We start from the raw sequence: 26,246 nt of genomic DNA, 5'->3' as shown, positions 1-26,246 counted from the left end.
GTTGTTTAACTGACGAAAGGACTCTTTTATGTACATATCCTTTCCCCAAATCACTATGGACTATGTAGTCTATGTAGATGTTCAAAGTAGTGAAAAGTCAATATATAGTTAGAGCAAATAGTGGACTAGGTTGTGATGTAGATCAGAAATTCCACAATATGCATTAATAGACAGTCTATAAAATCCTGAGATGTAGTAAAGAGTCAATATACAGGTGGTGCAAAGTGTGGTCTAGATGATGGTGTAGGTCAGTAATATCACAGTATACAAGCATAGACAGAATATATAAATGCTGAGATGTAGTAAAGAGTCAATATACAGTTAGTGCAGATTGTGGTGTACAAAACTTGTTCGACACATAGGTTGGAGGATTGACAGTTGAGCATACCTGGGCGGATGAATAGTGCAAAAGGGCGTAAGCAGAATATGATAGCAATGCAGGTGAAAATGTGCATCTGCGCAAATATGCAGTGGGACGTGACAGAGATAATGGAATGCAATAATGCAATAAGGGGTGCGTGTTAGAGTTTTTGTTTTAAAGCTTTCTTTTTATTTAGTCTCGTTTTTGTCGTGAAAAAGTTTAAGAAATTTCTTTTGCCACAGGATTTGTTGACAAAATGAACACTGGATAAAGAAAAGGTACCTAGCAGCAGAATGCTTTCTTACGACTGTTCAAAAGATTCAAAAACCTTTTATTAATCCCACAACGGGCAAATCCACAATGTTACAGCAGCAAGGTATAGTGCAAAAAAGTACAAAAAGAAACTAAACAAACAAATAATAACTAAAGAGAATAAGTAGTCCACAGTTGTATCTACGCTATTGCGCACAGTTATATTATTGCACGTTGGTATTGGTTGTTTTTTTGGTTTATCTTTTAAAGAATCTTTCAAGCCCCCTGTTGTCACACAGCTGTTTAAAATGAGTTACTGGTTACTGCAGACCAGAAAAAGTGACAAGATGTCGCGTCATCTAAAAGACAAACTGCTGGAGCTTTTTTCACAATGCAGCTGTTTTTGAGGAGCAATTTGACCTTTGGGAAAATTCACTTATTTGCCTTCTTGCTGAGAGTTAGGTGAGAAGATTGAAAGATACCACTTTTGTGTCTGTACGTTCAGACGGCACACCCGACTCTCAGAAAAAAAACATAGGACCTGAGTTAATGAAGACAACGGCTGTTTAAATGTTCTGTCTGTTTTCCAGATTCGAGAGAGCGTGGCGCAAGAGGTCCGACAGGAGATCTACAGCGAGCTGCTGGCTGCCGTGTCGCCACGGCGATCGCCCCTGCCCGGAAGCAAACCCCCGCAGTAGTCGCGGCAATAGCAATGCACCACCCCCTTTCACCTTCAGCCTTAGTAACCACAGCCTGAGCAGCAACGCTGTCTGTCTGTAACACTGTATAGCTGAGTAACACTGTCTGTGTGAAACACTATGTGTCTGTAACACTGTATGTCTGGAACACTGATGATGAACTGAGCACACTGCCTACACGTGATAAACCCCACCCTCCCCAGGTGGGGTGGGAAGGGCCTCATGGGATGGGACGTTTACGTGTCTGTTTGGTTCTAATGTGTTGGTATGATGCATGCTGGGAAAGCCAGTCTGAACCAGCCTGTGCCTGTGAACCAGCAGCGATGATGTGTTGTCTTTTCCTCCCATCTTGTTTTGGTTTTTTAAGCTGTTTTGATCAAAGCCAGGCCTCTTAACTGCTACACTGCCACTAATACTACGAGTACTACAACTAGGACTGCTAACAGTCGTACCAGTGCTACCAGTAACACCACTACTAGTCCCAGTCATTTCCTCAAGCTCTTTTGCCCCAGATCAATCCGTCCTGATGATGATGATAATAATAATAAATAATCAGTTGCTTTTAATTTTAAACAGTCATTCATGTAGAAGCCTTAAAGATGTTATCAGAGCCACACACAGGACCAACTTCCCTTACAAATACTGTATGGGCCTTAATGAACTATTGATCCAAGCTTTTCGTTTGGGGTTCCTTGATCCTAAATAAGAGTAAAGTCTTATGTCAAACGTTTACCCATTAAACACATTTAACCTTCTCTTAAAAGGTTAAAGAGATGATTTTAAAAAATATATAATTAAGGGATTATGATCCAACATCTGTCAACATTCCTTCATCATCATCATCATCATCATCATCATCGTCATTGTGCTTTTGTTCCACTTGCCTCATTCACAGTTGATTCTGTTTCTGTTTCTGTTTCTTTGTGATTAGTGCTAAGCTAGGCTAAACACATCCTGAACTGAAGGGGTTCACAAAATGTTGGACTGTTCCTTTAAAGGAATACGCCACCGTTTGTCACGGTCTACCCTGGCTGTAGATAGGTGGGCCAACACATTTCTTGTCTCAGTGCAAGTAATTAGGTTGCATATCCCTTTAACACTTTCACTCTTTGCTGTGTGTGTGTGTGTGTGTGTGTGTGTGTGTGTGTGTGTGTGTGTGTGTGTGTGTGTGTGTGTGTGTGTGTGTGTGTGTGTGTGTGTGTGTGTGTGTGTGTGTGTGTGTGTGTATTGATTGTTACAGAGCAGGTGAAGAGGTTAGTGTGTTTGTCATGAGGTACTGTGGAGGTCAAAGCTTACTCTGCAGCAGCAGGTTGAAGTAAGTTGTCATGGCGACAGTGATGATGATGTTGATGATGATGGTGTAATGTCAGGTCATAGGGAGGAGCTTAGCGAGCCGGGTCATGTATGGGTGAGCGGGCAGTGTAGCCCAAACCTTAGCTGCGTTAGCATGTTAGCTTCCCACTGTCCGATGACAAATCTGTGTGCAATAATACGAACATATATATTGATTACTGAGACTAATGTTAATAGAGTATCAGTAAATCACTGCTAACATTTTAGGTCATCTCTGCACCCCTTCAGCACAAACTGTCTACCTGCACGTCTGATACTAATTAATCTGCAGTAGAAACTCTTGATTTTCCTCCTCTTTGCACAGAATCCACACAAGTGATTGATCACTGACATTGAATTACTAATGACCATTTCACGAACATTTATTTTTTTTCAGCATTAATGCCTGTGTAGTGACGTCCCTCGCAGGTTTCCGGATAAACAGTTATGGAAAACTGGAAATCTTGGGAGTAGCTGAGGTGACACAAGCACTCGCACCCACCATAGCTGAGTGTGATTGGCTGGGAGACCTGTTAATCAAGCTAAAATACTCCTAAATACCTTTTTTTTTTTTTTTTATCTTTGTGGAACAATGATTTTTAAAATGTCTAGACAGACACATTAGAATTAAAATGATCTACTGAAAGCGGAACATTTTTTGGAAAACAATTTATTTACTTTTTGTTGTTGTTGATGTTCATTTTTGATGTTTGGGAAATAATTATACATGGTGAAGAGAATCTGAGCTCAAATGTCCACTTGATTCTGAGTCACATCTCACAGTCTTCTCTTCAACACTCTAATTAATTATTAACTGGACCTCTGACCTTTGATTCCCTTCACCATTTAATTACTTTTATTTGTTTAAAGTGTTTATCTTTCATGTCACAAACTTTGCTCTGCTGGACCAACACTCACTGTGAGCTCTGAGGCTCTACGTCCTTTTATTTTTTTAACTGATCAAGAAAATCCTTCACATTCTTCTAATTTCACTTCACTGTCTGACTGTTGGTTTCTATTAATTTCTGTTGATGTCTGTTAATGATGTTTATTTTGTATTGATGTCTTGTCAGTGGGATGCAGGGGAGGGATCACTCTGTAGAGATGAGAATAATAAAGATGTATTTATTTTCAGTACAGATGAGAGCTGCTTCTCTTCTGTGTGTGTGTGTGTGTGTGTGTGTGTGTGTGTGTGTGTGTGTGTGTGTGTGTGTGTGTGTGTGTGTGTGTGTGTGTGTGTGTGTGTGTGTGTGTGTGTGTGTGTGTGTGTGTGTCACACAGCCGTTTCCAATATTTACTCAATTACTGTACTTAATTACATTTTTTTTTAGAACTTCTACTTTACTTGAGTACTTTACTTTTATGCTATATTATAGTCTCTATATTTCACATGGAAATATGGCCCTTTTTACTCCACTACGTTTATCTGACAGACATTGGTCACACAATCTATAATAAACTTTTCAGATACAATGAATTGTTATAAACTACTAAACTAAACTACACTTCACCTTCATACAGGATGTATACATTTATTTGTATTGAATAGCTATTTCAACTTCTTTCAGCATTTATATTTCAGCTGCCACTCATACAACTTTAGCTGTTGCAACAATTTAAAGTGTTTAAACTGCTAAATTTAAGCAGTGTGCACACGTCATTTTTTTCTTTTGTATTTTATTTGGATATAATTTAACAGTTTTACAGCATTTCTACTGCATTTTCTTCTGTTGCACCAAACACACTAAGGCAAATTCCATGCAAGTGAAAACTTACTTTGGCAAATAATCTCATTCTGATGTACAGTTTTACGTCATACCAATAAAGCTATTTGAATTGAATTGACATCCTTGGAGGATCGAGATGAGCCAGATCTGCGCAGAATCGATCACCGGCGATCGCCGCCCAATGCATGCCGGTTAGATTTGTGTCCGACTTGATCCCTGCTTGATCCCGACTTGCTCTGACGTCATGCACACGTGGGCAACGATAATCTCACGAGACCAAGGCGGCCGCAGTTCTGAGACGCAGGTAGCGCAGTTGCTTTTCACCAACTGCAAGAGCCAGGCGGACGCCGGTGGACCCACTGCATGCTGGGAAACGCCGGCCTCTCAGCTGATCGAACAGCTGATTGGTTCAGAATCGACTCAACATGATGACGTTTTATATAAACTTTTTTATTGATTTTTAATCGGAGGGATTTTAACTGCTATTTGTCTGATTTAAGTCTTTTGGTAATTAAAATCATCAACAGATCGCATGTAGAGAATTTCAACAGCTACTCTGTCATAATAAAATCAACTGGAGACTGTGTAGGATCTGATATATGGGTCTGATAACATTTTATTAAATCGGAATCGGACCCGAACGGACCACAGTGTTTGTGTGACTTCCTGTTTATCCTGAATGCTGCTAGAATCAGCTGGAAAACTGTCCGACTTGAGAGCAGATTTTTGTCACCGCCCCCGGCTGCTGCCGCCTGCTCTCGTCTACTTTACAGGCGAGGCGCAGTTCATCTCGAACGAGCCTATTATCACCACCAGGGGCGGATTGGCCATCGGGAATACCGGGAACAATCCCGAACGCGATATTACGAATCCCACTATGGCCACGCCAAGACCCGCCCTTCAATTGCGTTCACACACTACTATTGGCCAGGCGTCCATGCTTACATGTACAGGTCCTATCCCCTGACCAATCCCCTAACCCTAACCCTAACCACTCGAGGTGAAATGCCTAACCCCAACCAATCGAGCTGCTTCGTAGGGCGGGTCTTGGCGTGGCCATAGTGGGATTCGTAATTTTGCATCCCGAACGGCCGGTCCATTTTTCGGCCGAACCGGCCGGTGGTCACTACGGCGGAGCGCTGTGTCTGTGATTGTTTCAGACCGGGCCAAACCAATACTTTCAATCTTGAGGGGGGATACGAGCGGCCCCTTCTAACTTGGACTGATCCTCGTTTTTCCTGACATCTGATTGGCTCAAACTTAAGGCGCCGAAAAAAGAGTTTACTTTCAGTCAGGTTTGGATTTGGTGATATGAGATAGGACAGTTTTAGGTTTTTATGAGTTTTAGGTCTGTATACCTGAGTCGCTTCTGTCTCAAAATTTTTGCTTTGATAAGCTAATTGTTTTTCTATTGTTGCACACATACACTCTCATCAGGAGGAGAGAGGAGGAGGAGGACCAGCAGCAGGAGAGAGGAGGAGCAGCAGGAGAGAAGAGGAGGATGAGGAGGAGCAGTAGGAGAAGAGGAGGATGAGGAGGAGCAGCAGGAGAGAAGAGGAGGAGCAGGAGAGAGGAGGAGGAGGAGAGAGGAAGAGCAGGAAACAGACAGGTAGAGGGGCAGTGTGCAGGGCTGGGTAGGCAATCATATTAGGCATATCAATCAGTCAGATATTTACATATAAGATAAAATGCCAATAGTTCCACATACTAGATAATAACTTGACTGAAGCACAGATTGAATTAGAAAATGTTTTATTCTTAGTCATATTTATAACTGATGTTCTTCTCATGCATATGTAGCTGCACAATCAGTAAGCAGAGGCAGGGTCCATCACAGGGCAAGCTGAGCCAGGGAGCCAAGCTGAGAAAGTAAGGACACACACACACACACAAATCTCTATTTTATGGGACTGCACTGTAGTTTTTGAGTATACGAGTATGAGTATTTGTAACTATTTTATCACTCCAACTGACTGTGCACATGACATGCTGGTAGTCAGTATACTGTGACTTATGTGTTGGAGATTAGGTTTTGCTGACCTGGTTGTGTTCAGTGCAGTGGTGACTTGCTTATACAACCTGAGGAGGCAGGTGTCATCCTAAAGTTTCTTGAAGGTCTTCAGCGTAATCTGATTCTCTTTATACCATAAAAACACTATTAGAATTAAAATAACTGCAAAAACTCCTTCTGCTTGTGCACCAAGGGCACTCGCCTAAAAGGCCTCTACATCTTAAAGTCCCGGGCTGAATTTCAGTCCCAGTACGGCCCTGATCACCACCAGTCTCGAAAGCCGCAACTCTGTTCCAACCATAGACTGTTATACACAGTCTATGGTTCCAACCAGAGTGATAGAGAAAGACTCTATGGCTCTGGTTCCAACCCTTATATACTGTCTATGGTTCCAACCATAGACATTATATTAATATTAACAGTCTATGGTTCCAACCTTGATCTTTTATTTTGAAATCCGGAAGCTATCCGTGAACTGGAAGTATTCAAATTTATTGTAGGAAGTTTCCGCCAGAAGAACGAAATCTTAACAGAGGGGCGAAAAGTCGGAAAATAAAAACGGTAAGAAAATATTAAAAGACAAAGATAATGCAGTAAGAAGACGGAGGAGAAAAAAACCTGGAGGTTTTAGCGACAGATTAGCAAATAACTTGCTAGCGTTTTAGCCAGCTGTAGCTAAGGTACGATTAGCGTTAAATTACTAGCTAACTTTAGCTCATCCAAACCAAACACACATGGCGATAAAACTGACATGTTTTGTCGGATATTTTGGTTTTGTAGATACAGGTGATATTATTGTTTTAATAACCTGCCTAAATGACTAATTTAGACGTACGGACGTATTTAACATAAGTTAACTAGCTAACGTAGTATTGTCGTAGTCGCTTAACAGTGTTCCTGTCACGTTACGTTAACGTTAGCTAACGTTAACCTAAACTCCTTTTTAAAAGTGATAAGTTTGACCTGAAACACTCCAGACACGTGAAATTGTCTTTTAAAGGGTCAGTTAACTCAAATTAACAAAACTGGCTGCATATAAGGTTATATTGTTTCTGTGTGTGAGACATTGAGACCGTAAACTGATTGACCTTTTTGTTTTGCTCGGACAAAAACACATTTGAAGACATTATCTTGGGCTTTTGGGAGTTGTCATGGGCATTTTAAATTTTCATTGCTTTCCAATGTTTTATAGACTAAATGATTACCGGTAGTTAAAATAATCTGTAGGTTTCCTTAATTGATAATGAAAATTATTTTCAGCCCCACTTTCCACAATCTGTGTCCTGTTCCCTTGTCTGCGTACACAAACAACTGGGTTGACTTGATTTGATTGTTGTTGTTGTACAAAGCTGGTTTAAAGGTTATTTTAAGCAACAAATCTGTAAATCCAAATCTTTCAAGGGAATACATTTAGTCAGCTGAATCCTGACCAAGACTAGGGGTGGGAGATATTGACAAAAATGAATATCTCGATATCGATATTCGGACGATATTTTTGAAATCCTTCTAGAAGTTAAAAGAAGCCCTGTTCGGAGGCTATTTTGGTGGTTTTCTTGGGAAAATGTACAAGCAAGATGAAATCATAACAATAAACAAAAGGCTCTGTTCTGTAACAGGAGGGGAACAGACTTTAAGGACGCGTTGTAAAAGTCCCCTGTATCCCGTATCCAGGTGATCGCGCTGCAGTTTATTCACTATGGTTAGCAGTGAACCAAACTTTTTCTAACGTTAGCATCGGGGGCTATGTAGACGGCAGTGTGCTGTTTTCGTAGTAAATAAAATGGTCAGTATATTACCGACAGGGCTCCAGGTCAGGTGAGCCGTGCTGGGCAACGATCCTGCAGTTGGTACTCCATTCATTGTGCACAAAAAATGCAGTCCTCCGCCTCTGGTCGTGCCGGAGTTATTTTCTCATTCTTCCGGTAGATAGCTAGCTCGCCGTGCTAGCGCCGACAACAACCTGGAGGGCTCGGTCAGGCTATGTCCTCCGGGATGTTATGAGCCACCTGGAAGGCTCTCGTAACAGCTGTGTTGTATTGTAGTCCTGTATTGATTAGTTAAGTGTGGCTGTACGTACTTGTATAAATATACACCGAGAGGAGAGCCGCTGCACAATCGCGCGCCGCCATCTTTGTTGACATGAGTGAACATCATAACGCACAGGTAAGAACTAGTAGCAGCTTACTCTCGTGCGGGACGATCGTGATTTTGTACAAAAAATACAGTCAAACAAACCCCTACAGTATTAAAGTCGCTACATATAATAGTTTAGAAGGTTATAGTGTGCGCTATTGTTTTCTCTTTAACTTCCTTCAGCTCTTTTCATGTTTGGGGGGTCGGATTGTACAAATTATGAAATATTCGATATCCCAATTTTGCATATCATCCAGACAACAATTTGGATATTATCGTCTAAACGATATATCGCCCACCTCTAACCAAGACATTTTAAAGGTGAAGATGAAAACATTTATTCAGACACCATCGAGGTCTTTTTGAAGTACAGTCACAGTACATTTTTCCCTACTGTCTGAAATACTCACTAGAGCATAATAGTGGTCAGCTATTTTAGGAAATTACTCCGCTTGTTGTAAAAAATGAAACTATTTATTTGTGAGCAGTTTTTAATGCTTTCAGGAGGAATCAGTGGGTTTGAGCCACAGCCAGGGTAGTACAGTCAAAGTATTGAGAGACACGTATTACTTAGAATGTGTTTCTTTTAAAAAAGAAAAAAGTATTTGAATATATATATATATATATATATATATATATATATATATATATATATATATATATATATATATAATTCAAATACTTTTTTTCTTTTTATTATACATTTTTATTTTATATTTTTTTATATATATTTATATTTATATATATTATATATATATATATATATATATATATATATATATATATATATATATATATATATATATATATATATATATATATATAAAAAATATTTGTGTTTTTCAGTATGGATTCTCCAGGTCGAAGTCCCAGTCCTGGGCAAAAAGAACAAAGTGGTGAGTAAAACCTGAGGTCGCAATATTATTTTGTAGTAATAGTTGTAGCATATTCACCTGATAATGCTGATCTCTCTCTCTCTCTCTCTCTCTCTCTGTCTCTGTCTTCAGGACCTACAGAAGACGAGTCCTGTGCTGCAGCAGAGAAGCCCCAACAGGCCGGCTCAGTTGAGAGAAGCCCCAAAGAAAGGCCATCTCCTCAGGCCAGTCCTGCAGGCCGTTCCCCCTCCGGGAGCCCTGCCTCCAGCAGCTCTGATGACAGCAGCAGTAGTGATGATGAGGATGAACATAACGGGGCACTGAGGAAGTTAAGGAGCAGTGTGGCTCAGATCAAAGTAAGCACGGATTATTGTGGATGTTACTGGCATTTCATGTGTTGATGTGCACCGTTTACTGTTGGCACCCTGCAGTTATTAAGGCAGAGAAAAATGCTGTAGAGACTTTTCTTTTGTGTCCTGTAGAGTCTTACACTTAGCGTGCAGGAATAAAATCTGATATGAGTAGTAATGTACAGGGCTGGATAACGGTTTCAGTTAAATTCACAAAGTCCAGAATCAGTTTGCTAGATAAATACCAATGTTGCACCAAGTGCTTCTCAGAATGTATCCATCCATGCATTTTCCTGCTGCTTAGCCAGGGCCAGCTAAGCAAGGTAGTCCAGACATCTCTCTCCCCAGTAAGGTTTTCTAGCTCGTTCTGGGGGATTCCAAGGTGTTCCCAAGCCAGAAGAGAGATATAATTTCTCCAGCGTCTACCCTTAGATTCTTACATTTCTTCTACATTCAACAAGTGAGCAACAATATGTAACTTTCAGTTTGTGTTGATTTCAACGACCCCTTTGGACAAAAGCTGTAGTGTTTTTATCACACCTGCTGTCGTAAAGGTCTAGGAGTTGGCGTTACGGGGAGGTCATATAGTTGGGTCGCAATGAATGTTTTGCTCAGACAGATCATTAATTTACAATAAGAGAATACGTTACAGATGCATCGTTGCATTTCAAGTGTTTCATACGGTAAGTTAGATAACTTTAGATTTATCGTGAGCTAAACCAGGTATCACTGTCACTGTGTCACGAGCCAAAGCATTAAGAGATTGTCATAGCAACCAACTTAGTAATAACTTATATAGCGCATTTCAAATCAAAGAATCGGGGACAAGGGAAAAGAAAATAGTAGGCCAACACAAACACGGACTAAAAGGAATAAAACGTCCACGCTAAATGGAATTTAATGTCGGCTACTGGTGTACAACCACATTGCGCATTGTAAAGTTATTTTATGATTGAAATAGACATATTACATACCTGAGGGCCAATTCGGGGACGTTTTTGACTAAATTTTACCCGTTGTCTTTCACTTTCCCTTTTAGTTGTTCTTAGTTTAATTTCCTTCTTTTCTGTGACGGCCCTGCCCCAGTATCAGCCATAACTACAGCAGATAACTTCTGAAATACAATTAAAATACAATTAGGCCTACATAAAGACAGCTCCTGCTACCTTTTACCTGCATACTCACTAACACAGGCTTTTCCGGTGTTCAGCCGAAATCTGTGACCCGTCAGAATGTGTTAACTGTAGAGCCGTCTACCTGCCGTAAATCATTTTGTAACTGCAAAGGCATTAATATTAACTATATACAAATAGCGTTCTTTTCACTGTTAGTCTCGTTTGCTGTTACAGGTAATTTATGATCATTAGATGGAACATTACACAGTTTCAGAAACGTGTAAAAGTTACATATAGTCACTTTAAATAAACAAGTGTTCACATTTACATTATAGGCTAAATTCAGTTGTAAACACATGTCCAGGTTATTAAGCCATGGACTAAGGATTTTATTATTCTTTGGCAAATGCAAAATGACTAAAACATGACACATCAGTGTTTTTTAGGCCTGCATGTGCAGTTGAGCAAGACTAATAAAAGACCTGCAACAATTAGATATGTTCGTCGTGCAGATAGAAAAGCAGGAGTCTGCACCTCATGAAGTGGATTTAGCATATTTATGCTCTCTTTGAGATATCAGGCCTCACCAAATATTTTGTGATTCTGGATAACTGGCCCGGCAAATTTGGCTGGTCTCCAGTGTTAGTTTCCATGGCAACAGAGCATGATTTCACATCAAGACATGTTTGTGAGACAGAGTAGCCAGGGTTAAATTTAGCTGGCCTGCTTGATGAAACAGACCGGCGACCGGTGAAAAAAAGAAGACCTCTCTACTGAATAAAGGCGCAGCTTGTTGATCCACAACAGAATCACAAATAGAAGAGAACCGTGTGTCCATTACTGTCATCTAAGACGTGCACTCCCTGGTTACCTACAAGCTTTTACTTAAAGTAGAAATTGATAGACTGACTCTAAGTTGAACTGTAGCTTCTGCGTTGTGCCTCTTATTCAGCTAAACACAGACTTTAAAAATAGCAGCATGTTTTTCTGTTGACCAAGTTTTCATGTCCCAGTCCATCGTTCAGTGACAATCCAGATCCTTTTAACATGACTGAAGACTGAAAGAAATACTGCTGACACTCTTCATCTATTTTTTGTGCAGAGATCAAGATCCAAGTCCATGTCCAGAGAGCGAGACAGATCCATATCCAGAGAGCGAGACAGGTCCAGGTCCAGAGAGCGAGACAGGTCCAGGTCCAGAGAGCGAGACAGGTCCAGGTCCAGAGAGCGAGACAGGTCCGCATCCCGATCCAGGTCCAGAGAGAGAGACCGAGATCGGGGCCGATACGACAGAGGACGCTATACTCGGTAAGAGAAAGACGTGTAGCTTTATATTGGCTTGTACTCATTTTAGTGAGTGACTTTTTAATAGTTTAAAAGTTCAATAATAGGTGTTCAATATAGAAGAAAAAAGAAGAAGACATACTTTATTAGTCCCGCAAGGGGAAATCATTAAATAAATAATTTGAAAAAAATCTAACAATTAGTTTTTGAGTTTTTTGTTTAATCTCTTCCTCCCTTTTCCGCCCAGTGATCGCTATGACGATCGCCGTGACGACAGGGACGGGCGTTTTGACCGGCGGACGAATCGGGATGCAGAGTTTGATCACAGGAGGAGAGGACGCTCAGGCTCCCTTCCAACAGACAGGGAGCCAGCGGCGGCTGAAGAGCCGCCGGTCAAGAAGAAGAAAGAGGAGATCGACCCAATCCTGACGAGGACGGGTGGAGCTTACATCCCCCCCGCCAAGCTGCGCATGATGCAACAGCAAATCACCGACAAGACCAGGTAGGAGTGCTTTAATTATTTATTTTTATTGAAGCTAGGATTAGACACCATTCTTTTAGTTTTGGTTCAATCATCCATCAGTTTGTAGATTCAATCCCCAAACCGGCAGGATAAAATCTGAGTGGGGAAAGTGAAAGAGCAGCGCTTGTCCCTCCCTCATTACCACCACTGAGGTGCCCTTGAGCAAGGCCCTTAACCCCAACCGCTCCAGTGGAGCTGCTCAGTGGCCAGCAGATCAGACTGTGGTTGTACTGGGCAGCTTCCAGGTATGAATGTGTAACTGTGTGAATGTGATCAGGTCGTCGATGCAAATGAGAATTTGTTCTCAATCGACTTACCTGGATAAATAAAGGTTAAAAAAATAAATAAACACCTTTTACATTTTGGTCAAAGTTCAGTTATCATTGTGTGGTTAAAAAGTTGAGCGTGGTGCATTCAAGGACGCTCTGATATCTGTCATTTGAGCGTAGGCTTTGATGGGCTTCGTCAGAAAATAAAACCTAGACGAAAAACAAAAAGCAAACATGTAAATATGGTGACTTCTTGCACTGCTCACTATGGCTGATTTTAAAAAATGAAGATATTGTTGTGTCTTACCAACACCTGAACACATCCCTGCAGCATAACACACAACAATAATATAACCTTGATATAATCTGTGTGTGTGTGTGTGTGTGTGTGTGTCACTGATTCCCCGCCCTCTGTGCAGCCTGGCCTATCAGAGGATGAGCTGGGAGGCCCTGAAGAAGTCCATCAACGGTCTGATCAACAAAGTCAACGTGTCTAACATCGTCCACATCATCCAGGAGCTGCTGCAGGAGAACATCATCAGGGGAAGGTGAACAATTGCGCACACCAACATACAACTTCAATTTAACACTCAATATTCAAATGTAAACATCTTTAACAGCAAAATTGACATACTAAAAATTGTCTTAAAAATGATGCTCCCTAGTGTGATTGTTATAAGAGAGTGAAACAGAAATTCCACCAAGAGACAGAAAAGTCTCCAGATTGTTTGTCTCCCTGACTTTGCCTGTAACTGTCTACCTGTCTGACTCTCAGGGGTCTTCTGGCTCGCTCAGTGCTGCAGGCTCAGGCAGCATCTCCGACCTTTACTCACGTTTACTCCGCTGTTGTCGCCATCATCAACTCCAAGTTCCCTCAGATTGGAGAGCTGATCCTCAAACGCCTCATCCTGTCCTTCAGGAGGAGCTACCGCCGCAACCTCAAGGTCTGTCTGTCTGTCTGTCTGTCTGTCTGTCGATAAATGGATCAACAGAGAGTGTAGCAGTGTACTTATGTGACTGATAGGGGTGGGTGAAAATATTGATTTACATAAGAATCACAATTCTTATCTTCTTCAATTATGGATTGATTTAAAAAAAAAATGCCAACGATATTTTTTGTAATAACATAAAAGGCTGAACTCAACACAGCACGTGATGTCTTGTAGTTCATTTTGTATTTAATAACTTAATAATTAGCTTTGCAAGACGAAGGTAAGATATTGTTTTTACGCAGTATTCGTTAATACCTTTGGCAAATCCGTTTCAAATCAAGTCAATTCAAGTCTTTTTTTTTTTTTTTTTTTTTTTCTTGACATTAAATTCATTATACATATTGGCAGTATTTTATTTTATTAGCACTAGTTTTAGTATTGGTGCTGTATTAAAACTAGTCTGTCTTTTGTTTTCCAGCAACAGTGCCTGACAGCCTCAAAGTTTGTGGCACATCTCATCAACCAGAACGTGGTAGGTCGTGCTGTCGGATATTCATATTAAAGGAGGGGTTTAGTGTTTATGTTCAGCTCTAATGAAGTGTGTTTATTTCTCTATCTCTCTGTCTCTCTCTCTCTCCCTCTCTCTCTCTGCTCCGGTGTCTCTTGCCCTCAGGCCCATGAGGTTTTGTGTCTGGAGATGCTCACTCTGCTGCTGGAGCGTCCAACTGACGACAGCGTGGAGGTCTCCATCGCCTTCCTGAAGGAGTGTGGGCTCAAACTGACCGAGGTGTCCCCGCGAGGAATCAACGGTAGCTACAACTGTCAACCTTTCATATCATTGTCCTCATAGTTTGAAATGAGGACTAATAATTTTAGTTAGAACTGAAATGAGAATAGATCAATCCATTCCTTTTTTAAAGTCAATTATCACAAACAAAAATGCAACTAAAATATTTCCTGCCTGAAAATCTGAGCTCAACTTGATCCTTTTAAACTCAACAGTATTGTTGTTGAGGAGAATCAGCCTTTTCCAAATTAAAGCAAAGTTAAAGAACAGAACAAATTACCGAAAAAGTACCGATAAATTCTGCCTGTCTCTCTTTTTCAGCCATATTTGAGCGTCTCAGGAATGTCCTCCACGAGTCGGCCATTGATAAGAGGGTCCAGTACATGATCGAGGTGATGTTTGCCATCAGGAAGGACGGTTTTAAAGATCATCCAGTGATCCCAGAGGGCCTGGACCTGGTGGACGAGGAAGACCAGTTCACCCACATGCTGCCGCTGGACGACGAGTACAATGTCGAGGAAATGCTCAGTAAGCCCCCAGAGAGGGAGGGAGGGAGGGAGGGAGGGAGGGAGGGAGTGGGAAGGGAGACTACATGGCTCTACAACTATCTCTGCAGAAATAAGTGTGAATATGTAGCTCTAACATGTGTCTGTGTGCTCACTCAGATGTGTTTAAGATGGACCCAGACTTCCTGGATAACGAGGAGAAGTACAAAACCATCAAAAGAGGTAAGAATGCGTACAAACGCCAAACTGTCCGCGGTTACTTCCCTCACAGTTTAACCAATCAGCTGTCCCCTCCCGACAGATATCCTGGACGAGGGCAGCAGCGATTCGGGGGAGGAGGGCGACGGCAGCGAAGAAGATGATGAAGAGGAAGAAGAGAACGTGCAGGAGGGAGAAGGTGAGACACACAGGTCAACCTGCTGAACAGTTTTCTCAAACTAACTCTAACTAAAGTTGCATTCCGCAGATTTTGCCAAGCCTGTGAAAACCGTTGTATAATGTCAGCTGTGGCTCTGGGGGAGTTTTGTCGAGTCTGATGAAAATGCCATAGTGACATCATCAGATTCATCTCATTTTGGGCTTGACTGCTAATTTTAAACAGAGAGCCCTCATTAACGAAAAGACTATAAATTGACTCGCTTGGAACCGTTCTGTTGTGGTTTTCCGTTGGCAAAAGTTGTAGATGGTATCTGTTACCTGCCCACTTTTAAATAGCCAAGCTACCATCAATAGTGACCGCTAGTTTTTATTTTATTTTTTATTTTTTTATTCACTTGACCCATATTTTCACAAAAATGCCAGCCCGCAGAGCCATAGTGTGGTCAATTGACAAAGTACAGATGTTCCTCTGTTTGGTTGCCAAGAAAAAGGATAATTGAAGATAATGTCACGGCAGTTTCATGCGGCGGCGCTATGGCGATCAGCTGAGACTCCCGCCTACATTGACTATTTGGTACTATTTGCAGTGTAAAACAAAATCTAGAAATGTTCCGAAATTGTACCAAAGGTCAGTCGAACCGAACCCTGCGGTGGAAATGAGGGATTAGTGCGCTTTAGGGGTACTTGTAGGCAGCTTGTGTTACCTTTGGACAGAGCCAGGCTAGAGAATATATTTCCCAAATTTTCAAACTATTCCTTTTATTTGTCTAATGAGTCCCACAACTTTATGGTAGTGCACTTTATTAAATAGATTTATTAAATTTTTTTTTTTCTTTTTTTAATACACCAGAAAACAAAAATAAAATGTGTCAACTATTTTCAAAAGAAACTATTAAATGATGCTGTTAAATTGAGGTAAATTCCAGTTTAAAGCCTCTGTAGACAAATAGAGAGTTAGTAATGAATCTAATTTCATCCTAATATTAAACATGGCCTCTCTCTCCCTCACAGATGAGAAGGTCACCATCTTTGATCAGACAGAAGTCAACCTGGTTGCTTTCAGAAGAACCATCTACCTTGCTATCCAGTCCAGGTACACACACAGTAGCACACGTGCACACAGACACAGTAACACACACTCTTACAAATACAAGCTCACACAGTCGGTGACTCAGTTGTCTCTCAGGGTGTTGGCAGTTATTTACAGCTCCTTCTATATTTGATGGACTTGGACTAATATTTAAGTGTGTGTGGTGTGTACTATGGTTTCATTGTAGAGCAGCTCACAGGTTTAGAGAATAGGATAAAACACTGAAACAAAATTACACACAAACAGTAACACACACCTGAGCTCATTGATGTGCACTTAATGATCGATTGGTTGGTTGACTGTTTCTGTAGTTTGGACTATGAGGAGTGCGCTCACAAACTGATCAAGATGGACTTTCCTGACAGCCAGACGGTAAGTACACACATACACACACACACACACACACACACACACACACACTTGGCAGATTTAAATGGCTTTAGTGACGCAAACACTAAGGCCAGTTGCTTTGAGACATTGTCAGAGAGAGAGAGAGATTCTTCTTGTATTGCAGAGTAGAGCTAGTTAGTCCTAGTATAATAAGTATGATGAGAAAAATGTTATTTCATTCTAACATAATCTTGTTTGGCTGCTTAGCTCACATACTTGTATGTTTTCACTTTTAATGCCACAAGAGAAAAGTCTTTACACACATGAGGGCTTGTCAAAGAGCCACTATCTCGAGAAACGTTGGCTGTGGTTGGTTAAATGTAAACTTCTCTAGTTAAGAGCAGGACAGTGCTGCTAACGTTAGCTTGGACTCTGATAGTCTGATAGCACCCAGGACAGCCACAGCTTTTTTTTTTATGCAGTGCTATATGTGATTTCAGTGACACGAATCATAAATGTAGCTGAATCTGAAGCAACTGAAAATGTGAGAGGAAACACTTGCTGTACACTGCAGCGATAAAGGTCCTCACAAGTATACTGAAACTGTGTGTGTGAGAGGGCGGGTGGGTCAGAGCTGATGACCTCGTCAGCCAGTTTCATTAGCATCAGGAACAAATCACTCCACACAACAGCTGGAAACACACACAAAGAAGTTTGTCCTCTTTAACTCGCCTGTTATGATTTGTGTTAGTGGGTGGAAGTGGGCACAAATTAAACCTGAAGTCAAGCAGTAATGGTTCTTATTTGTTTTATGATACCTAAGCATGTGGCAAACATAAATAACAAGAAGAGGGAAGAAATGGAAACTGGAGGGGAAAAAAAACTGACAAAAGAGATTCATATATTAAAGAAAGAGGACGATGACGACTGATACTGGCAGATCAATTGCATTAATCAAACGTTAAAAAAAAAAAAAAGTGTGAGTTTTATGATGGTACAGACTTGCAAAAAGAATAAAATTGTTTGTAAAACATGATTTTGGAGATACTCTGGTGAGTGGGTAGGAGGTCCTCGTTAATCTACGAGCATTTCTAAGAGCATCGGCAGTTAACGGTGCTGGGAAACGCCTCTTGGGATTAAGAAGGTTCATATTTATTGTCCTCTTTCCCTTTTTTAAAATGTTTGTTATTTGTGAAAGAAGTCCCAGGTGTGTGTGTGTGTGTGTGTGTGTGTGTGTGTGTGTGTGTGTGTGTGTGTGTGTGTGTGTGTGTGTGTGTGTGTGTGTGTGTGTGTGTGTGTGTGTGTGTGTGTGTGTGTGTGTGTGTGTGTGTGTGTGTGTGTGTGTGTGTGTGTGTGTGTCATACGGACGTCATTGATATCTGAGGACACGTCATCACAGCTGCTCTCTACACATCACACACACAAAACAAAACGTCTGGAGCCATTGTGTTCCCTCAGAATAGAGGTGTAACCCATCTCTGGGATTTGACACTTGGCTGCTGCTCACATTCACGTAATTTAAACTTTAACCTCATTTAACACGGAGCTTTAAGAGGACATCCAAATCGGATCACAGCTGACCGAGAAGCCTGAACATGAACGAGCGGTCGGTCTGTGTGATGAGATGTTTCACGTTTTTAAAATAAGAAGTGAACTACACAACATAATTGTTGTCAAAGTATAAAACTGCCGTATTAAATCTGTTTTACATCAACCGATAAACATGATTTTTGTATAAATGTATTTGTCTTAATACAGTATTTTATTTGTGTGAACAGAAGGAGCTGTGTAACATGATCCTGGACTGCTGCGCTCAACAGAGAACATACGAGAAGTTCTTTGGTTTGCTGGCCGGGGTGAGACAAAAAAAAAACAACCTTTTCTCTCTTCCCTCTTTGTGGTTTCTATCAAGTCAGATAGTCTGGGTTTTGAGAATCTTTTGCTGAGATTTTTGCTTTTACTCTGACACACTGGAGATAGATGGACTTTAGTGTGTGGTACTTATCACCCTGTTATTGGATAATCAAAAACATCGTGAACAGTTTTTATTAGAACTATTCAGTGCATTTGTTGTACCTATTTCCAGTGTGAATGTGCACTTAGACAAAACCCCTAAGACAGGGGTTTTATTAAATGTCCTTAAATGAATTTTACATAAAATAAGTGGTCTGGGACATCAAATGCACCAACATACAGTAAATAAGAGCAAACAAAGACCGCAACAACCTTGAAAAGATATCTCAAAACTCACCTGTTTTCCCCACCTTATACTTTTTTGTGTTATTCAATATACCAAACGTGTCATATAATCCTGATTTTTTTATTATTGAAATTTTTTTTTTATCCGTATTATTACTAGTGCCTATTATATAATTAAAATTCCACACATTCAATAAGGTATCATGGTGGCTTGACTTAGTTGGAGAAATGGCACAGTAAGCAGCTTCAGTATGAACATAGGTTTAGAACTGCAGGAGAATTTATGCATATTAATTTGTTTGAACTTTGATTCTTTTAAATCGTTTTTTCTCTTCTTTTGTAATCTAATTAAATTGAACTTTGTAAAAATCGAGTTATTACAACGTGCACAAAAACGTTACTCTTAATCAAAACGTAACATAGATGACAGCCCGCCACGGTAGCTTTCTTGAGTCACGACATGAATAGTTGGACCCGTGAACGGTTAGACTACGTGTGCACCTGCCACCTGCTGTGACTCCAGGTAACAGGTGGTTATCTCGTAGTGAATTTAACAATCACGAACAGACCCAAAAAAGCTCTTGGTTTGTGTATTTTATCACTGGTTATTTTCCACTAGCTAGGCAACAGTCTGCAGATATCAGGCTAAGATTTTGTCAAGAGACAGCTGGAGCAAATATGTTGGTGTGCAGACTTTTTTTGCTCTGTTGCCACGGAAACTGATTATTAAACTGGATTTCCTTGCTCTACTTAGTTGAAGCATCTGGTACTGACAGCCCATAGCTCTATGGGATAATCTGTATAACAATGACAGACTTGCAGGTGGTGCACGTTTTTATTTATTTTTTTATTATTTTTCTATCCTTACTGAACTGTCCTGCACCTAAAGTCCAAAAAATGATGTTTTAGTCTTGCTTGCATTCATACGTAACATAGTAAGTGATCTGGTGTAGATTGATTTGTTAGTCCTCAAAAATAATTTGAAGCAATGTACAAAGTCATGTAACTGACCGTTTTGAACTGGACAAATTTACATCTTTTGTTTTGCGCGTTTGTGTTCAGAGGTTCTGTCTGCTGAAGAAGGAGTACATGGAGAGTTTTGAGGGGATTTTTGCGGAGCAGTACGAAACGATTCACCGACTGGAGACCAACAAACTGAGGAACGTGGCTCGACTGTTCGCTCACCTGCTCTACACAGACTCTGTGCCCTGGAGTGTAAGAGTAACGCACAAACATAACTCCACTCCATTCTGATGAACTCAGATTTTACGTACATGAAACTGGTTGTTCTTTCTAATCGATTTTCCTCCTCTCTCTCTCTCTCTCTCTCTCTCTCTCTCTCTCTCTCTCTCTCTCTCTCTCTCTCTCTCTCTCTCTCTGCGTCTTTTGAATGTCTCTCAACCATCAGGTGTTGGAGTGCGTCAGGATGAGTGAGGAGACCACGACGTCGTCCAGCAGAATCTTTGTGAAGATCCTCTTTCAGGAGCTCTGTGCCTACATGGGCCTCCCCAGACTCAACCAGAGGCTCAAAGACATGTACGAACGCTCCCTCACAGTCCTCTCTCTCTATTGACACACGCACACACACACGCGCACGCACACACACACACACACACACACAATGGACAGTAAACTATAAATTATGTGTGTTTTCCAGGACTCTGCAGCCGTTCTTTGAAGGTCTTTTTCCTCGTGATAATCCCAGAAACACTCGCTTCGCCATCAACTTCTTCACTTCTATTGGACTGGGAGGACTGACGTAAGGAACATATACATACATTTCTGTTTGTATATGCACACACTATGCTGTGGGCAAAAATCTGCGACGCTTAAGCATCTCGTTCCATAACTATGGCCAATAATCTGCTGCTGTATCTGCAGGTCTCAAAGTCTTAAAGCAAGACAGTGCCTCAAGACAGTGAATTGTGCTCTCATAATGGGCAAGTGTCAATTTTAGCCATGGCTTAAATGAAACCGGTATTAAATTGCATTCTATTTGGTGTTAAAATGGTCTTACAGAGTCAGAAAGAAAGAAAGAAACGGAAGACATTTTACTACATGAATGTGAATTGTTAACATTCCACATTAACAAATAAGATTTAACTTTTTGTAATAGGGACCAAAATATTACTTTCCAGGATTAATTTAATTCCAAATATTAACTGAATGAGTAAACAAATGAGAAAATCAATCTCATTTTTGCAGAAGAAACGTAAAGGGGAAATGTCCGGTCTAAACTAGTGTATGAATTCACTACACAGATAGTAACTTTGTGAAATTCCAATATAAATTTCTTTAAGTCTATAACAAATGTGTTAAATGCTGTCCTTTTACATGAATGTTGTATGCGCACAAACATTTCACACATAATTCTCTCTCTCTCTCTCTCTCTCTCTCTCTCTCTCTCTCTCTCTCTCTCTCTCTCTCTCTCTCTCTCTCTCTCTCTCTCTCTCTCTCAGGGACGAGTTAAGGGAACATTTGAAGAACGCTCCCAAGATGATCATGACTCAGAACCAGGAAGTGGAATCCTCTGACTCCTCGTCCTCTTCATCCTCTTCATCCTCCTCTGACTCCTCCAGCGAATCAGATTCCTCCTCCTCAGACTCCTCCAGCGAATCAGATTCCTCCTCCTCAGGCTCCTCCAGCAGCTCAGGTACATCATATTTATTTATTAAAAGTGAATTTAATCGTATGTTATTGTTTTGTTTTTTTTCTGCTTCAGAATACATATCTGTGTCTGTATTCCCTGAAATTTATAGTTGTTTTATCTTTTTCTCTTGTAATCCAGACGGAAAACACAGGAAAAAGAAGAAGGGTAAAGAACAAAACGGGGAGAAAAAGAAGAAGAAAGGGAAAGACAAGAATCGAGCCGTACGAAAGAATCGAGCCGTACGCAAGAACGACGACGACGAGGATGACAGTGATGAAGAAAAACAGGCGAGGAAGGACAGGAAGGGCCGCACACGTGAAGTGGATGGGCGTGAGCGCGCCCGTGAAGTGGATGGGCGTGAGCGCGCCCGTGAAGTGGATGGGCGTGAACGTGCACGTGAAGTGGATGGGCGTGAGCGTGCCCGTGAAGTGGATGGGCGTGAGCGTGCACGTGAAGTGGATGGGCGTGAGCGCGCCCGTGAAGTGGATGGGCGTGCACGTGACGTGGATGGGCGTGAGCACGCACGTGAGTTGGATGGGCGTGAGCGCACACGTGAGGTGAATGGGCATGAGCGTGCCCGTGAGGCAGAGCAGCGTGGGCGTGCACGTGAGGTGGAAGAGCGGGGGGGTGCACGTGAGGCAGAGGAGCGGGGCCGTGCACGTGAGGCGGAAGAGCGAGGGGGTGCACGTGAGGCCGAGGAGCGCGAGCGTGCGCGCCAGGGCGGCCGCCGTAGCAGACGAGACGAAAGAGCAGAAGGAGAAGAGGAGCAGCAGGCGGAGGAGAGGAGACGAAAAACGGATGTTCAAGGCCGACAAAGAGACGGAGAGAGGGAGAGAGAGAGAGACAGCGGGAGGGAGAGGGAGAGAGAGCGAGCGAGGGAGAGAGAGACTGAAGAGAAGAGAGAGAGGGAAAGGGAGCAAGAGAAACCGAGGGATAGAGAAAAGAATAAAGAGAACAGAGACAGGAACAGAGAGCGAGAGGAGAGGAGGAGGAGGTAAAACTCTTCCTTCCTCCCTCCTGAAGCAGCAGTGATGGACTGACATCTTTTTCTTCAGTTCTGTCATCCCTCGCTTCTTTACCTCATCCTGTCAACCTATGTTGTTTTGAATTTGGGACCTGTCTCTCTCTTCACCTGTCTCTCTATGTCTACATCTGCCTGTATTTTCTAATAATGATTTTGTTGATAAAATGCGAGAGAAAAAACCCATTAAAGTTGCTTTAGATGTTTTCTAATCTGTTTCTGTTTCAACTGTTTTCAGCTCCCTAACAAGATTTTATTTGACTGTGCAGTCCCAGTGTGCTATCTGACCAGAACAACATCTATCTTTTAAAATGTTGCAATTATTATCATTATTGATGTTATTGTATTTTTTTAATAACATTTTATAAGTTCTTCAAAGATGCAATCTATTAATGCAAAGAAAGGCTTAATTTCCATATTGCGGTGATACATTTATAACATGTATTTATTACTGCAGTTTGTAAAATTCAAATGTGAATGTTTTTTTATGTAATAAGAATATAATTCATTCAAAAATGGATAAATAACCGTTTTAACTAATCATGATCATAATATGAAGCCAAACGGTTTTGATCATATTGCAGCCGATGTGTGAAATGTTCTTTTATATTCTGAGCTGATTGCTGCAGTCTTCTTCAAAGAGCAGACTGAGGGTGAGTGAAACGTAGCTCTTCCTCCCGCAGCTCTGATTGGTTCAGTGTTGACCTCAGTGATACAAAGATAATCTATTAGCTGCAATAAACAGAGATCCTCCTTAACAGGAATGTTCTTGATGAAATTGTATCCTTGTTTACAACACAGTGACATGTTGTCCATATGGTGAGATGATAGGTCACCTTATTCAATATCCCAATAAGTCATTTGAATACCTACAGTAAATATGTAAATGTAACCAGTAATTGTTTTGGACCAACCTGATGGTTAAAGAAAGAGTTCACCATTTTGTGAAAGTCACTTGTTAGCTTTCTTGCTAAGAGTTGGATCGAAGATTGAAACCACTCTTTTGTCTGTCCATTAAATATGTAGCCACAGCCAGTTAGCTTAGCTAGCTTAGCAAAAAGACTGGAAACGGGGAAACAGCTAGCCTGGCTCTGTCCAAAGGTAACAAAATCAACCTACCAGCACACTTAAAGCTAATTCATTAATTATTTCTTGACCCGAACCAATATAATAATTTTTGGATAGTGCCAGGCTAGCTGTTTCCACTTGTTATGCTAAGCTAACTGTCTCTTAACCGTACAGACACCAGGATCCTATCAATTCTTCTTATTTAACTCGGCAAATTAGCATATTTACAAAAAATGTTTCCTGCAGCGGTTTCCAAATGTTTTGGGAAACCAGATGATAACACAGTACTACCACTAACCAGCTCTGTTGTCAACACGCACACAAGCATTTGCTGCTGCTCCAGTAAACACTGAAAACTCCTTATCGAGCTTCAATTGTAGAACATTCTGTAGCATTAAAGCAAATGTGACTTAAAAACCCAACAAACTGTCGCAGAAATCCACTTTAACATGGACCACAAACACAACAGCAAGACCAACAGAACCAGCTGTCCACAGGTGAAGACCAGCAGGACCTCGGAGTACCACGGGCATGTACAGGTGTGTTCCGCCTCATCTGTTTCAGGTTTTGCCACTTTAAACTGAAACGTATAGGTTGTTGAAAGCAATATTTTTGATGACAGTCAACAGTCTTGTCTGGTTGTCAGCTCAGAATGTGCTGATGTCTACAGCTCATTGACTCGTTTCCTCAACAGGAGGAAAAGCATTTCTGAAGTCTGACCTGCTTGGGTTTCTCTCACCCAACACGATGCTGTGGCACAATTTCCAGCTGTTGAAGGCACTTCACATCACGGAGGAGGAGTTCAATAAACAGGTTAACTGAGACTATGTTGCAGGAAAGATTCCTCATAAGTCACTGCTGACAGATGTCTTGCTCACTCACCCAAAATGAGGGGAAATGTGCTATAAAAGAAAGACAACTTCTTTTTGTTTAATTGATTACGGAGTACAAAGAAGTAGATTTAGTGACAAAGATATGTTCACTATTGTTCCATATATAATAATACATTCATTTTTTATAGCGCTTTTCTAGACACTCAAGGACACTTTACAGTTTTGGTTACAAACAGAGGTACATGACAGACAAGACAAGGTTATATGACAGAAAAAAAAGAAAAGGAAAATGCATAGGTGCATGGACAGCACAGGCAAAGCAGGAGAGGTGGGCAATGAAAAGGAGGGGAAAACTGGGAAAGTCTGCTAACAGGAAAAAGCAAGTTCGAAGAAGTGAGTTTTGAGGGCCTGTTTGAAGGGATGGTAGGGTGCTTGACTGTTTGATGTGGTCGGGGGAGGGCGTGGGTGCAGCAGCTGAGAAGGCTCTGTCGCCCCATATATTTAGTTTATTCCCACTGTAAACAGTCAGTGTTAGAGGGAGTATCGTAAGTAGGCACTGGGGGAGGGTTTTACTGTCCACATCCAGTCCCTCCTCGCTGGTTTGCGGCAACCATCAACCAGTGGTGGAATGGAACTAAATACATGAAGTAAAAGATCTGCCATTGACCTGAAAAGCTATTCATGTTGTGAGTCAAACCTTATTAAACTGAAGTGCTGTGTGTAACTTCTGACTGTAAACACGTGATTTGCTGTCCGTAACTGTCGGCTGTCTCTTCAGCCTAACAGCAAGGTGTAAATTAGGCATTAGTTGCACTGACGACAAACTGATGATAAACTATTTTTCGTTTCTTACAGTAGGTGTATGCAAGTACTCAGTGAAATGACAATGAAGTGAATACTAAATACACAGCCAGTCTTTAGCTCATTGAAGCACACACACGTAGCATATATCATGTTGTTTTGAGGATTTGACTTTCACCATATGCATCTAATCACACTTAACAAGTATAATTCTTCATTACTTAAGCTAATGAACTAATCAATTTTATCAATCTTTTCATCTAACTCTCAGCAATAACAACAACAAAAAAATGATTTTCTCAAAATGTCAAACTATTCCTTTAAGAAAAAGCATTTCTGATCAACACTCTACTCAGGGAGCGAATCAGAAAGTTGGCATCAAACTGGAATATATCGATTATTAAATCTGTGTGCGTATCCACTGGTTTTTATCATCGTTGTGTGTGTTTGTACAGGTTTTAGTGCCTCCCAGCTCCCTCGCAGTCCTTTCTTTCTATTGCCACTCACACACACACACACACACACACACACACACACTGTATCCTCGTACAACCTTGATGTGATGTTCAAGGTGAGAGGGTGTGTGTGTGTGTAAGTGGGTCGTTGCAGTACTGGACTGTGATTGGCTGGTTGTCATGAGGAGCAGGGGAACCACATTGGTTTGCAGCAAATGCCAGAACAGAGCCACTGGGACCTTGGAGCTGCAAGGAACTCTGGGAAA

At 41.2% G+C, this 26,246-nt stretch overlaps 3 protein-coding genes across 6 annotated transcripts in view; all 3 read left to right on the top strand.

The window, feature by feature from the left end:
* Positions 1 to 3,782, top strand: part of itprid2 (ITPR interacting domain containing 2) — a 45,904-nt gene extending 42,122 nt beyond the window's left edge. For 2 of the 3 annotated variants that reach the window (XM_028591287.1, XM_028591286.1), the window contains exon 22: positions 1,204 to 3,782. In XM_028591287.1, coding sequence (XP_028447088.1) covers positions 1,204 to 1,311 — 108 coding nt within the window. In that variant the 3' untranslated portion in view covers positions 1,312 to 3,782. The remainder of the gene's footprint in view (positions 1 to 1,203) is intronic. The other variant, XM_028591288.1, reaches the window with a different exon arrangement.
* A 2,161-nt stretch (positions 3,783 to 5,943) lies between these two features.
* cwc22 (CWC22 spliceosome associated protein) lies at positions 5,944 to 24,713 on the top strand. Its single transcript, XM_028590423.1, has 25 exons — positions 5,944 to 5,979; positions 6,171 to 6,239; positions 9,361 to 9,410; positions 9,522 to 9,745; positions 11,957 to 12,024; positions 12,067 to 12,162; positions 12,386 to 12,640; positions 13,350 to 13,478; positions 13,706 to 13,874; positions 14,341 to 14,394; positions 14,536 to 14,671; positions 14,971 to 15,177; positions 15,315 to 15,377; positions 15,457 to 15,552; positions 16,545 to 16,626; positions 16,935 to 16,995; positions 18,732 to 18,809; positions 20,215 to 20,367; positions 20,561 to 20,688; positions 20,810 to 20,911; positions 21,612 to 21,805; positions 21,941 to 22,609; positions 23,453 to 23,476; positions 24,327 to 24,455; positions 24,586 to 24,713. The coding sequence occupies exons 3-25, from the start codon at positions 9,362 to 9,364 to the stop codon at positions 24,711 to 24,713; spliced, it is 3,294 nt and encodes a 1,097-aa protein (XP_028446224.1). The 5' UTR covers positions 5,944 to 5,979; positions 6,171 to 6,239; position 9,361.
* znf385b (zinc finger protein 385B) overlaps positions 24,609 to 26,246 on the top strand; it is a 57,275-nt gene continuing 55,637 nt past the window's right edge. The window contains exon 1 of one of the 2 annotated variants that reach the window (XM_028591089.1): positions 24,609 to 24,704. The gene's annotated coding sequence lies outside the window, so the exon portion shown is untranslated. The remainder of the gene's footprint in view (positions 24,705 to 26,246) is intronic. The other variant, XM_028591090.1, reaches the window with a different exon arrangement.

This window comes from Perca flavescens, chromosome 11 (genome assembly GCF_004354835.1).
Source record: "Perca flavescens isolate YP-PL-M2 chromosome 11, PFLA_1.0, whole genome shotgun sequence".
Lineage (NCBI taxonomy): Eukaryota > Metazoa > Chordata > Actinopteri > Perciformes > Percidae > Perca > Perca flavescens.
Note: the sequence above shows the minus strand (reverse complement) of the source record. Positions and strands in the feature narration are given on the sequence as shown.

What these genes read in the sequence shown, in the direction of transcription:
- cwc22 (XM_028590423.1), top strand. Translation starts at nt 9,362, where the DNA reads ATGGATTCTCCAGGTCGAAGTCCCAGTCCTGGGCAAAAAGAACAAAGT. An exon ending in CAATGTCGAGGAAATGCTCA is followed by an intron (nt 15,178 to 15,314) that starts GTAAGCCCCCAG and finishes GTGCTCACTCAG; the next exon opens with ATGTGTTTAAGATGGACCCA. An exon ending in GTACAAAACCATCAAAAGAG is followed by an intron (nt 15,378 to 15,456) that starts GTAAGAATGCGT and finishes CCCTCCCGACAG; the next exon opens with ATATCCTGGACGAGGGCAGC.